We start from the raw sequence: 12,934 nt of genomic DNA, 5'->3' as shown, positions 1-12,934 counted from the left end.
TCTGCATTTTTTAGGATTACATCTTACATAAGAACACAAGATATGCCATAGTGGATCACACCAAGGGTCCACCAGGCCCAGTATCCTGTTTCCAAAAGTGGCCAATCCAAGTCACAAGTACCTGGCAAGCACCCAAACATTAAATGGGATCCCAAGGTACTAACGCTGGCAACAAGCAGTGGCTATTCCTTATTGATTAATAGCAGTTTATAGACGTATCCAGGAATTTATCCAAACCTTTTCTAAACTGAAGAATATGCTTGATCAGACAACCAATATTGAGAAGGAAAATACCCAGACGCCTCTGCTGTTCTGTGGCCTGTCAGAGCTGAATGAACTCTGAGTGACTTGAGCATGACTTGCAAAATGTCTCTGAGCAGGTAGACATACTGGTACCAACAAGGGAGACCTATTCAATGGCAATGTTTAACTCATACTACAAGGAAGCTTGGTTCTCACGACAAGCTTGTGTCTCATAGATGACTATCTCAACTGCAGGAGCCAGGTGAACGAAGACAGCTTTAATTAAAGTTCTTGCACCAGCAACAGAATTCAGGCCTACTGTCTATTCAGAACACAGACCTACTACCTGTTTACACAACACAGAAGATCAAAGGAAGATCAGAAGAAACCAACAGCGAGAGCTTCAGGCACTATTCTGTTGAACCCTCACTGGACAAGATCATCTACAGGACAGAAGGAGTATCTGGAAAGTGATGGCAAATGAGCTACACCTAGGGAAACCTGTCAGGGCAGTTCAGGGATAGGTTGTCATGTGAACAGCATGATGTGTCTCTGTAAATGAGTCTTTGGGCAGTCACGTAATTCTAGAAGGTTCGGCAATACTGTATGTTTAACTATAAAAGAAGGGGTTACTTCCTGCATTCGATGAGATGCTGGTGATTTTGAAAGACAAAGGGCACCCAGTATGCAGCATCTCCCAGGAACACTTATAATGACAAATAAAATTTACTTTATACCTTTTACTGAGTCTAAGTGTTCTTGTTTCCCTGGCCCTGAGTACAGAAATTATGTACAAAACCCAGCTACACCAACTGCCTTAACCACATCCTCTGGCTAGACCGTACACCATTCCTCGGCTGCAACTTTTATCAGAGTATTCTGGTATTTATCAAAGTATTTTTGAATTACAAACAAGTGGTTATTGGGTTTAAGATATTGCCACCACTTAATATGATCTTAATTTTGTGATTTGATGATTGTTCCAACTATCACTTTTTAGGAAATGTATTTGTTGCTTGCATGTCCTGTCTGAAACTTTATTCTCCCCCCCCCCCCCCCCCCCCATCTCTCTAATTCATCCTTCCATTTGATCCCCAGAAACTTCTCTCCCGATCTTTCTCTTCCTGGTAAGCTGCAGCCTCTTCCCCTTTTTCTTACTGACACCCCCACATTTCCGCCAGATGCTTTCTTCCCCTTCCTGCAGCTCCATAGTACTGGGGTGTTTTCTGTGAGTTCTGTTACCTACATAGTCAGCCCAAGTAACTTGGCTGTGTTTACAGATAGCCTGTGGGAAGGCTGGTGGCAGTCAGTAATGACAGGAAAAGAACAAGAGAGAGGTTTTAAGCAACAGCAGGATGCAAAAAAAGAACTGGAGAAGAGGTGGCAGGCAATAGCAAGGTAGGGGAAAGGAATGGGGGCAAGCTGGTAGGCAGTGGAGCGGGAGAAGTAGTGGGCAGCTTGGGAGACTGTCATCATTGAAGGAAGGTGTTGTGATAGGAGTGCTGTGGGATGAGATGATGCCGGGGGCAGTTAAGATAGGTACAGACGGTGTGAGAGTAGGTGATGCGGGAAATGTACCTTTTCTTTAAATATAAAAGGACATGGGAATTTATTTTAATGCAATATTTCAACATGCAAATTTTCACAGCTGTGAAATGTCGCTTTGTCATGTGTGTAATGCTGTGATTCGCATTAGATTAAACAATCTAGCACCTTTACTGCACGAAGACAAAGCCATTTTTAAATTAATCAAAAGATATACCAAATATGGTGTTTGCTTCAGTAGTCTCAGCTCCTAGCTTCTCTGATTACTGGAGCATAGAATGAAGACCACAAGGTCCATGTAATGCACCCATTTCCATTCCTGTTGTATTCCACCAACTATTGAGCTCTGCTTTTACCTTTATTTCCCCACAACTAAGGGTCTTTTGTGCTTAACCCATACCCTTTTAAATTCGGAGACTGTTTTTCTCCTCTATCACTTTCACTAGGAGGCTGTTCCATGAAGAAATATTTTCTAATGTGACTTTTAAGTGAGTTTCCTTTCCACTGAAAATTGCCTCTTGTGCATTATATTTACCTTTGAGGAATTTGATTGTCTTTGCCATGTCTCGTCTCCCTGCCTCTCTCAGGTATATGTATTTAGGTCTTTGTGATAGAGTATCCAGTCTGGCATTTTCCCTATTCTCTCCTAACAGTTCCCAGTTGCTTTCACATAAGAAACTTCACACACAAAGGGTAAGAGTGAAGTTTTAACCTTTAATTCTCACTGCACAACAACACAGGGACATATGGTACTGCTTCTCGGAAAAATCCTGTAGCTCAGCACAAATGTCTTTCTATCTACAATCTGTTACTTCACAGATCAATAGCACGGATTCACTTTCCCTGCGGTACTAGAATAAAAACATTCATATTCTGGAGGCCTTTACTCCCCGGTAAACACAGCTTCTCTGTAACAGCCAAAGAGTCCTTTTTATGCTGCATGCAGAGCCCAGTCCAACCCCTTCCAGATAGCCCTACCAGCTAATGAAGCGCTCTGATTGTCCTGGTCCTTGCGTTGTCTGCTTTTTGGTGCCCAGCCTCCCTGGAAGTCTCCTGCTTCTCTTCCATCTTCTTTAATGAGCCTTTTATGGTTTTTCTCTCAGCTGCTTAATTGGCCACACTTGTCTTCCCTGGTCTTGTTACCTTCTCTCAGCTTACTCTCTCGTGTTTAGTGGTTGGATGCCATAATTTCAGGAAAGGAGCAGTCATTGCCTTATTGTCTTTGTCTCACTTTATATGATGTTTGGTTAAATATCTGCACCATTTTAGTAGTCATCCCCTTGACCGCCTCTAATCTAAGATTTTATGGAGATGGCATCCTTAGAATTGGACACATTATTTCAGATGAAGTCTGATTATACCTCTCCCAGTGTGCTTTAGCACTCTTTTTTTTTTTTGCCTCTTGCTACTGCCTTGTTACATTTTGCGACCTTCAGATAATTGGATATGATTACCCCACAATTGTTCTTCTCTTTGGTGCACATCAGCCCCTTTAACAGGTCAGCCACAGATTACTGATGACTTTGTGAGAGCAGAGGAGTACATGAGAATGCTGTGTGCACCAATTTATTCTCGGTTTTGGTTGTCTGTCTTGTTAATTGCTGGGGAGATTTTCATCTCCATGAGGCATGAGAAGTTGTGTGTCACAATATGAATTATAATACATAAATGCTTTACAATCCGTACTGTATCAACATACAACTGAAGCAGCAAGTTCAGCAGCTCTGAGTGTTTCTTATACCAGCATGTCGCTTTATGTTAAAATGGTTAAAAGATTACTTTCAATGATTTCTATTAGGAGGGGTAGGTAGTGTTAACTTGTACAGGCTTGGTAGGAATGGTGGTTACGCTCGCTGGTTAGAACAGTTGTGTAAGTGGTGCTGAAGGACAGCTCCACACAATTGTGCATGCCATGACAGGCTCCATGGTGATTACATATGGATAAATTAGCTTAGACTTTACTGGCAGCATGTGGATATTTAATGGAGAGCTTAGATTTGTTTTGCCAGCAACTGGTGCCTAAAGGGCAAAAAGTAGAGATTTTCAAAAGATTTACTTCCTTATGTGGGAAGGAAAATCCTGTTACTTGATTGTAGGCAGAGTCAATTAAAGCAGCTTTTGTTCCTTTTAGATTGTGTCTGAAAGGGAGAAGACCCAAGTGTTTTATTGTTTTCTGTAGCTATCAGCCTTGTTAATGATCAGTGTAGATTTGTTCTCCGCCTACTCAATTAGCGAATGCACTCATTTGCAATCTTCTTCACAGTGGGACTTTAATTCTCAGACTGCAAGAGCAGATCTGTACAGTGTGATCTGAAGGCATGTCACATCCTGCTGGGGCCCAAACCTATCCTTCCTCAGCAGCATTTCCCTTTCTTTTGTATATCAATAGTCCCTGTATCAGGTGCTGATAGCCTTATATGAGGGATTTCATGCATGCCTGATTTTGAGCTACACAGGCTGATTCTGTGTATAAAATGCTCTTGTAAAGAGGGCCTCACGTGTAGGGAAATGTAGGCTCTCTCCTTGGCTGACAACTCTTTTCTGGTTTTTCAGAATACCAGAAGTCAGGAACCACAATGTCTGTTAGACTTTCCATGGTACCACAGAACTGGGACTTCTAAGATCATTTCACTTAGGTGCACGTAGCTGCAACTCCCCTGAGAGCAGCTATATTGGAAAGTGGCATACATTTTATCACATGCACTGAATCTTATTGTCCAGTGTTGGCAGTTATGTCAGAAAGGACAGCACACAGGTTGTCAGTCTCAACTCAATTGCATTATAATTCTCCTGCAACCCTGAAAACACACAGAATGGTGTCACAATTAGCCCCATACGCATATGTGGTCAAGTTGTTATATGTGCTTTGATGTCAGTTGTGATAGATAACAATCAGAAAACATTTGTAATGAGTCTGGGCCTTATTCAAAAATGAATTTTCCCCATTCTTTGCTTATGGACACAGTCTTTCTTGAATAAGGTCCTTTGTAGGGGTAGTATGTGTCATTTCCAAACTGCTGCTCCAAGGGGCCCCCAGGAGTTGAAAGGGGACTATGGAAAGAATTTGAAGAGAGAGAGACTGTATAAGACTGATGATTTGTAATTGGGAAATGATGACTTCTACATCTTGGGTGCATTTGGAATATCGCCTGGCGCACTGAGAGTCCAGTTTTTAATACCTGCCATATGAGTATCACGATCTTCGGTTGGAACTTTTGATGCCCTGCCCAGTGCATAATAGGAGGGTTTTTTTTAAGGTTCAGAATGGCCGCTCCTCGAGGCACCTTTCTTTGATAATGTTTCTCTGAATGTCCAAGTCTGTGAATCTCTTCCTTGTTGTCACTGCTTCATTACATTTCCAAATGTGTCTCTCATGATGATGGTTTTCTGCTGCTGCTCATGTTTGTTTGCTGCTGTTGGCTAACCAATTTTCTTTCCTTTGTCTTGTATATGATGGGATCTCCCAATAGACCGAGGTAACCAATGAGGGATGGTTACGTACCAGACCCTGATGTGGTGGTGGTGGTTTGTTGTCCTGGTTTTGTTTCCTAATACTGTTCTGGTCTTTCACTTGTGCTGCTCGTGCTTAACAAGCTTGCGTGATGTGCCATTATTTTGAGTTTGTAAGACATTTAATTTTAGTCGGTTTGGTTTCCATGATTTCTCCTTCCCTCCTCCTCTGATGTGGCATGTGTTCTTTCAGTAATGGTTTTCAGAAGATTTGGTGGTGTGAGTGATGTTGTTTCTTTTCTTGCCACCCTTTTAGACCACATTTTCCAGTCTTTAAATCTTCGAAAGGACCCAAAGGCCTTCGCAGGGCTTCAATTTTTAGTTCATCTGAAACATCAAAAGGCTTAAAATGTACCACCCCGGTCTGATTAAAGGAGCCGATTACAAAACCAATCTGAATGCCCCTCGAGCTGTAAATCACACTGCAAAACATGGAGGTGGTATTATAAAGATTATTCTAAACTGGCCAGGTTAAGGGTTCTCAATAACAAATGTAACCTTATTCATGAAATTGTCCCCATTATAAGCACTAGGCCAAAAATCTTTTATAAAGTAATTTGGTTTTTCTCTTCTTTGTAATGTATTCCCAATTGTACAAATCAAGTGAAATGCCAAACAGAAATAGTGAATCTGTAAAGCTTATCTACACACAAACAGGCTGAACCAATATCAGGCGCTGAGGTCAGTGCCCCGCTAAATAGGCGGTTGGATGTACGTTTTGGACACGTTAGACTTAAGCCCAATGCAATACTGGGATCAGTGTGTCAAAAACGCATGTCCAAACGAGCGCATAGCTAATAGCTCTCATCACATGTAAATTGCATGTAGATGAGGCTATTAGCTATTACCGCCGGATTAAAAAAAATTCCCACGGGACCAATGTTGCCTATTGGAACGCGGCAAATTTAACACCAGCCCGGGAGCTGGCAATAAGGCATGCCACGGTCAAGGGCTCTACCAAAAAAAAAAATCCTGCTTTCTGTATTATCAGGATAAAGAATAGGAGGAACCACAGAAAGCAGCATCGCACAAAAAATAAAATCTCGAAAAAAACATTCTGGACGCCCAATATGCATGCACAGTATACACGGTTCAGGCCATGTATATCGTGCATGTTTTTTGTGCCGGCAGCTGGAGAAAACGGGCGCTTGTATTGAGCGTCCGTTTTCCTAACCCGCACTGACAGCCACGTCTCCTGGGCGCCCGATGCGGAGGAAGTGCTAGTGCCGCTCGATTTCCCCTGGCACCTCCTTTCTTTGGCAGCTCATTTACCCTATTGCATCGCGGGCCCGGGAGAGGTGGATGGGCGCACGTTAGGAAAGCGGGCGCTCAGTCAGGAGCGCCTGTTTTTCGCGCACCGAAATTGCATCGGCCCCAAAGGCTTCTTCCTTGGTATTGTTTTCCCAAGTAGGGGTGTAAAATAGAAAGACATTAAACAGTAAATAAAGTCTTCCCATTTAGTTCTTTAACCAGTTAAAATTTGCTGGCGCTGGGATCTGGGGGACTGCTCACTTCCAGGTTTCGGCCCGCAAGGGAGGAAGAGGGTTTGAAGGCTGGGGGAGAGGATGCACACAGATGCCTCAAGGGGGAGTTGGGGACCCCCCCCCCCCCCCCCACCCGATACAACTGCAGGCAATTCTAGTAGAGCAATTGTTTAAAGTTAAGCATTTACATTTCAGTTGTGTAAGTGCTTAACTGTTTAAACAATATTTCAATCCTTTTTCCCGACACAGCTGTATTTCGGTACACAAGAAGTGCCTGCTTTGGGGGGAGAAAATGAATAAAGTATTCTGTAGTTCACAAAACCCTTTAGAGTGAAGAAGCTGCTTGCCTTCTCCTCTTCATAGTGACTCTGACCCCTTTGACGTTTGTTTCTGTGAAAACCGATCACATGATGTATAGGAACCAGTTAAACAGCGCTATGTCCATATCCATTCCACCAGACTCAGATCAGAGCAGACAATCCTGCTCTCTATTTCTGTATTAAGACTATTTGGTTTTATGGTGTCACGTACAAAAAAATCCTCCACCGATCTAGAGAAGTTAGTTGAAGTAAAATATCACTACTCCGCCACAGGATTGTTAAAATTTTACAGTTTCACAAGGTTTGTTTGGCATCTCACTTGATTTGTATGATTGTGGATAAATGAAAAGCGAAAGGAAAAAAAATGCTTAAAGGGACATGCATTTGTACATTTTTAGGCCACTGATTATAATAGTGACAATCTTCTAGCTAATTTAGTGATTCAAGTCACCTATGTTATAAGAGCCCTTAACCTTTCCAGTTTCTGTTATTTATAACAATATATTCAGCTGCTCCACATTGTTCAGTGTTTCTGGTTTAATGCATACCACATGCACGTATTAACTTCTGATTTGACCAGGCCTTGAACTTGGCTATCCATATTCCTTAATTGATTAAAACAACTAATATTAAACTTGGAGTACTGTACAGATCAAGAGCCTACCTAGACATAGCCTCAAGGCAAATAATAGCCCAGCATCTATTATTTCCACTAACTGATTTGAGTGTAAACATATCTGACATGGTTTCCATATACCCTACTTCCCAGCCACTTTCCCTCAGGATCTAGTTGAAAATATATGGCTTTCTTCAACAAATATTTTTTAAAAGGTAATCAAAGTGCCGCCGTCCCACGATAACTTCTCCACACAGAGGTCCAAACTTCTCATTCTGTAGTGTGTATCCAAATGAGTATGTTACAGCCAGTGTTACCATAAATGTCTTCTGGAGCTGGGTGACAGCATGCCCTTTTGAATACAGCTGAGCAATCATTGAAACTAGTGTTGGATAGAGGCTGTTGTCGTAAGTCTCTGTCTCTCGTCAATGTGACGGTGAACCACCAGGGAGTGATGGGCAAGGAATGAAAATCCATCGGTGCACTGTTAATGGTGTCCAAGGTGCAGGGGCTAAGTGTGACTGATGTAGGGCCCTCCCTTAGGCTCAGTTATCCTGTAAAATTAAAATAATAAATAGCCCAGATTTCAGTGGTGTTTGTCCGTTAAATTTAAAGTTAGAAAGGAAGCTTTGAGGCTCAGCTGAATAAGAGGCTCTGTACTACGTCTGCTCGTTCTGTTCCTTAGGCCGGGCTGGACAGCCAGCTGTGGCTTGAGTTCGATAAACGGGATTACTTTCTTTGACCTGAAAGCAGCTTGGCCTGCTGTGAGATTTGAAGGCTGGAAAAGGTCTGAGAAATAAATGGCAATTGAAATGTTTCCCAACAAAAAGCCTTAATCTAACCATGGTAGAGTGGCGTTGCTGAAACTCTTCTAAGTGTAATTATGTTTTTGTTTGCCTTTTTGTTATGTTTGTTCATGTGGTAAATTAACAGAAGCTGTCCCAGGAGAGGGAGAAGTTTGCGGATGAGGGCAGCATATTCTACACCCTGGGAGAATGTGGATTGATCTCCTTTTCGGATTACATTTTTCTCACCACTGTCCTTTCCAGTAAGTATTGTCATCTCCCATTCTATCCCTGGTTTAAAGACTTTCCTGATTTTATAATCTCCTAATCTATAAATGTGCAATTTCATAGTGCCTCTCATATTAAAAAAAAAAAAAAAGCCCACAAGATTTTAATCAACACGGAAACCCACATGCAGTCACCATCAGAATGGAGGATCATGCACGCTGCATGGCACCTACAAAAGGAGATTGGGGTAGGGAAGGGAGAACCCACAGTTGTGTAAACAGTGTCATTTAACCAAAGCAACACAAACAGAGCAGCGATTAGGGAAATAAAGTAACCCAAAGTAGCCGTGTGCTTGCTGTGTGTTTTACATAGTAACATGGTAGGTGGTGGCAGATAAAGACCAAAATGCCCATCCAGACTGCCCAGTTGAAGTTCATACAATTTTGGTAGATGTGCATATAAAATTCCCAAATGCAACCCAACACAATTTCCCTCCTTGAGTCTTCCACCTGATCTGTCAATCCTCTTCTCATATCTGTCCTAAACCTGTGCTCTTACACTGACGCTCATCTCCATTGGGTCCCTTATGAAAAGAAAGAGATTTGTCTTAGATTAAAATATTTTGCATGGGTGTGCTGTAAAGACTGAGCAGTGTATGAGGATTATCGGAAAGAAAATCTTTGCTTAAGGCACGGCCCTAGTGTGCAGGGTGGGGATCCTCAACTATTTCTGCTCATCATGGCAACTTGCTCTTCCAGTGCTTCCAGTTTGTATGGAAGGATGATAAGTCCCTTATCCAGAGGACAGTGAAGCTATCGCAGTAGTGGGGGTTTCTCTGACTGGTTTTATACAGAGTTTTCACCCCACAGTTTCCTCCTCCTCTTCCTTTAAGCTTCCAACTCCATTGCAAACAGCCCCTAATAGGGCTATGGTGCTATGAGCCTTTATAAGCAAGTTACCCAGAGATTTTTCCCCTGTTTTTAACCCTCTCCCTTCTGTATCACTAGTCCTCGGCTAGAGTCCACAGGCTGTGGCTCCTTCCAGGACCAGGTACATATGTGCCCTGTATCTGGATGTTGGGTCCGCTCCCTTGAGGAGAAGTGAGGTGAGCTGTGAACCTCGCCTCCACAGCATCTCTAACTATGGCCAACCCAAGGAACAGAAGCCAGGCTTGGAAACTGAACCTAAATGTTCTTTATTACAATATAGATCAGTGCCAGTGAGCTATTGGGCCAGCCCATGTTTATGAGCCTTCTGGAGAAGAAGGCTTGAGATCCCTTGTGAGAATTGCTTGATTTAAATTTGATTGTTAAATAAATGTCTGTCTGTCTGTCTGTGTGTCCCTAATAACTTGTGTGTTTGCTCTCTTATCCACACCAGATTTTCAGGACATGTTGGGGGGGGGGGAGGGGGGCAGGGGACATAAAGATTCTGACAGGGGTGCTTTTTCCCCAGATCCATGCATTTTGTGGACCATAGAAGCATGGGTCCCGAAAAGTAGGCTCCATTAGTTCTAGGGACACTTCTTATTCTACAGTTAGTGGCAGGTGAATGCCCAGATGTGCCCTTCTGCTTATGAACACCACAGTTGTAATGTCAAGAATTCAAAGCCTTTTTTTTTTTTGTACTGTTAATTTCTTCTGTCCTTTAGAAGAGTATGGAGAAAACTTGTCATTTACAGAGAGCTTGCCCTTGGTACTTTTCAGAGTAGCAAGTAGACGAGTGATATTTATTTTTATACTTGTTTCTGGGCTCTGTTGCCTCCTTTTGCGACATTCATTCAGGGAAACCAGGGGTCAAATCCCACCACCGCTCCTGTAGTACTGTATGCATGATACAGCTCGTGTGCACCCAGTGTGTGTGAGGGAGAAAGACAGAGGGTACAGCATAACTGTCTGAACAAGCCTCTAAGAGCAGGCAGCATGTGATCGTCACAAATGCAAATCAGAAGTAGATAGGCACAAGCAATTCATGCTCAAAATAATTACCCTGGACCAGATCTAAAAGGACAGAAATGGCAACAATTGTCATGCTAAGCACCACAAAACACAATCTCTAACTTATAAATCCAAGAATCATCTGTTGGTCACTACAGAGAAACCTAAAAAGACATGATCTGCCCATACTGTATAGCCAGGGCCCCTTTAAAACCCCCAAGGCTGTGCTGCAAGCTCTGCTTCCTGAGTAAATGAGAACTGTATCGGAGAAGGTGACCCGGGCATATTGCAGTATGTTAGAGAGGTCTTCATTGCAGATAGTGCATGAACTGAATATTTAGAATACATCGTTTTATGGACAAAAGAAAACTTGATGATCTCTACTAAAACAATCTTGTTTATCAGTCATGCAATTAATTGTGCACAAACAGTATTATTCAGCATTATATATGAAATACTGCAATGCTGACAAGTATGATCCGCATTAGAAGTATTTATATTAGACATCAATAACTATTCTTCATTTTCTAATGCTGATAGTATTTTGAATTAAGAGTTTGAAGAAAATTGACTATTTAGCATGCTTCACCAAAAACACCTTCATTAAAGCACTGTAGAGAGCTAGGGTGAGTGAGAATTGATTTAATTATATTTATATTAATATTTATATTTTATTAATATTTATTTCTATCTAAGTGCTTTAACAGGGTGCACATCTATCAAACAGAAGGACAGAGCATTTTCTGAGTCTGACAGGGTTGTTTCCATGAGGAAAATTTTGGCAGTTCCAGATTCTATAATGTATGTTAGACATTAGCCTTTGCATAAGGTTTAACAGTCCTTCTCTCACAAACATGGGGATCCATTAATATCCACAGAGCACACAGGAGCTTGGTTTAACGCAGAGCAATTCACTACCAGCCCTCAAAGGCTGCAAACAGAATGCCTACAAGGAATATTAATTTGCAAACATGTCTTCAGAGAACCAGATTAGTTAAATATTTTAGTTACCCTGAAAGCCAAATTAGTTTGTGGCCCTTGAAGAACCATTGTAAATATTTCTGTTATTTCATGTGAGAAACTGCTGTTTTCTTTGCCGCCATGGGGATGGGATCCTGCAGCGGCCTTGCAGCGGCCTTGCAGCTCCAGCCCTCTTCTTCACCACTGCAGGATTGGGATCCCGAAACGGCTTTGTTTCTAAGGCTTGCTTCTTTGCTATCGCTGGGATGGGATCCCATGACAGCCTTGCAATTCTGGCCCTCTTCTTCACCACCGCAGTGATGGGATCCTGCAACAGCCTTGCTTCTGAGGTCCATTTTTTTGCCCACATGAGGATGGGATCTTGTAATGGCCTTACTCCAATAAGCTTTGGCCAGTGTCAGACAGTCTTGGTTGGGTGGGCCTGAGCCCAAAGTGAGTGAGCCACCTGGGGCTATGCTTCTGCAACTTATCTTATTGCAGTGGGGATCAAGGAGGTGAAAACAGCAAATCTTCAAAAATATCCAAATGCCTCGTGACATTTCTGAAATTCTGTGTTTATTGAGGAGAGCTGCAGAGTTATTAAAATGCTGAAAGTTATATTAACACCCTGAGCAACCTGTTTTGAACTGGAAAGAAATTACAGCAGAGCAATGAAAGTAATATTGGAGTTGCACTGTAACAAGCTGATCCCCTGCAGCTTCTACTCTCAATACCCCTACCACTATGTGCATTTTTTAGTTTCTCACATTTATTGACTAATGTAGTGTGTGTGCTGTGTTGATCCACTTGAAAACGTAGAAATAAAAGTGAACAAACAAAATATAGATGATATTTTATTTTCATGGACTACTTTGCTACATTTGTGACTAACTTTTGAGAGCTGTGCTTTCTTTCTCAGATCAATGAACTAGCAGTTCTTTCCTCATGAACTCTTGCTCAATATCAGCAGTCTGACCAGAAAGATTGGGTTGTTTTTTTTTCTTCTCGATGCATCTTTTCTGTGACTATAAGAATTGCCATGCTGGGTTAAGCCAGGTCCATCAAGCCCAGCATTTTGTATCTGACAGTGGCCAGTCTGGGTCACAAGTGCCCATCAGATCCCCATTAGTTGAGCTGTTTCTCGTATCTCACTTCCAGGGATAATTATTGGCTTTCCCAAGTCTACCTGGCTAATAACTGTTCATGGACTTTAACTCTAGCAGCCGCACCTGTGTTGTCGTTCCATCCTTGTCCCTCCCACTCCCCAACCTCCCACCACCCCGTTACCTCTGAGTGACCCCTAGCC

General features: G+C 42.3%; 1 protein-coding gene across 7 annotated transcripts in view; it reads left to right on the top strand.

Annotated features, from left to right (window-relative positions):
* The window catches only part of MICU1 (mitochondrial calcium uptake 1), a 512,953-nt gene that overhangs the window by 321,626 nt on the left and 178,393 nt on the right, over window positions 1–12,934 (top strand). For 6 of the 7 annotated variants that reach the window (XM_029609124.1, XM_029609121.1, XM_029609122.1 and 3 more), the window contains 2 exons: window positions 5,259–5,264; window positions 8,652–8,766. In XM_029609124.1, coding sequence (XP_029464984.1) covers window positions 5,259–5,264; window positions 8,652–8,766 — 121 coding nt within the window. The remainder of the gene's footprint in view (window positions 1–5,258; window positions 5,265–8,651; window positions 8,767–12,934) is intronic. The other variant, XM_029609125.1, reaches the window with a different exon arrangement.

This window comes from Rhinatrema bivittatum, chromosome 7, assembly GCF_901001135.1.
Source record: "Rhinatrema bivittatum chromosome 7, aRhiBiv1.1, whole genome shotgun sequence".
Taxonomy (NCBI): domain Eukaryota; kingdom Metazoa; phylum Chordata; class Amphibia; order Gymnophiona; family Rhinatrematidae; genus Rhinatrema; species Rhinatrema bivittatum.
Note: the sequence above shows the minus strand (reverse complement) of the source record. Positions and strands in the feature narration are given on the sequence as shown.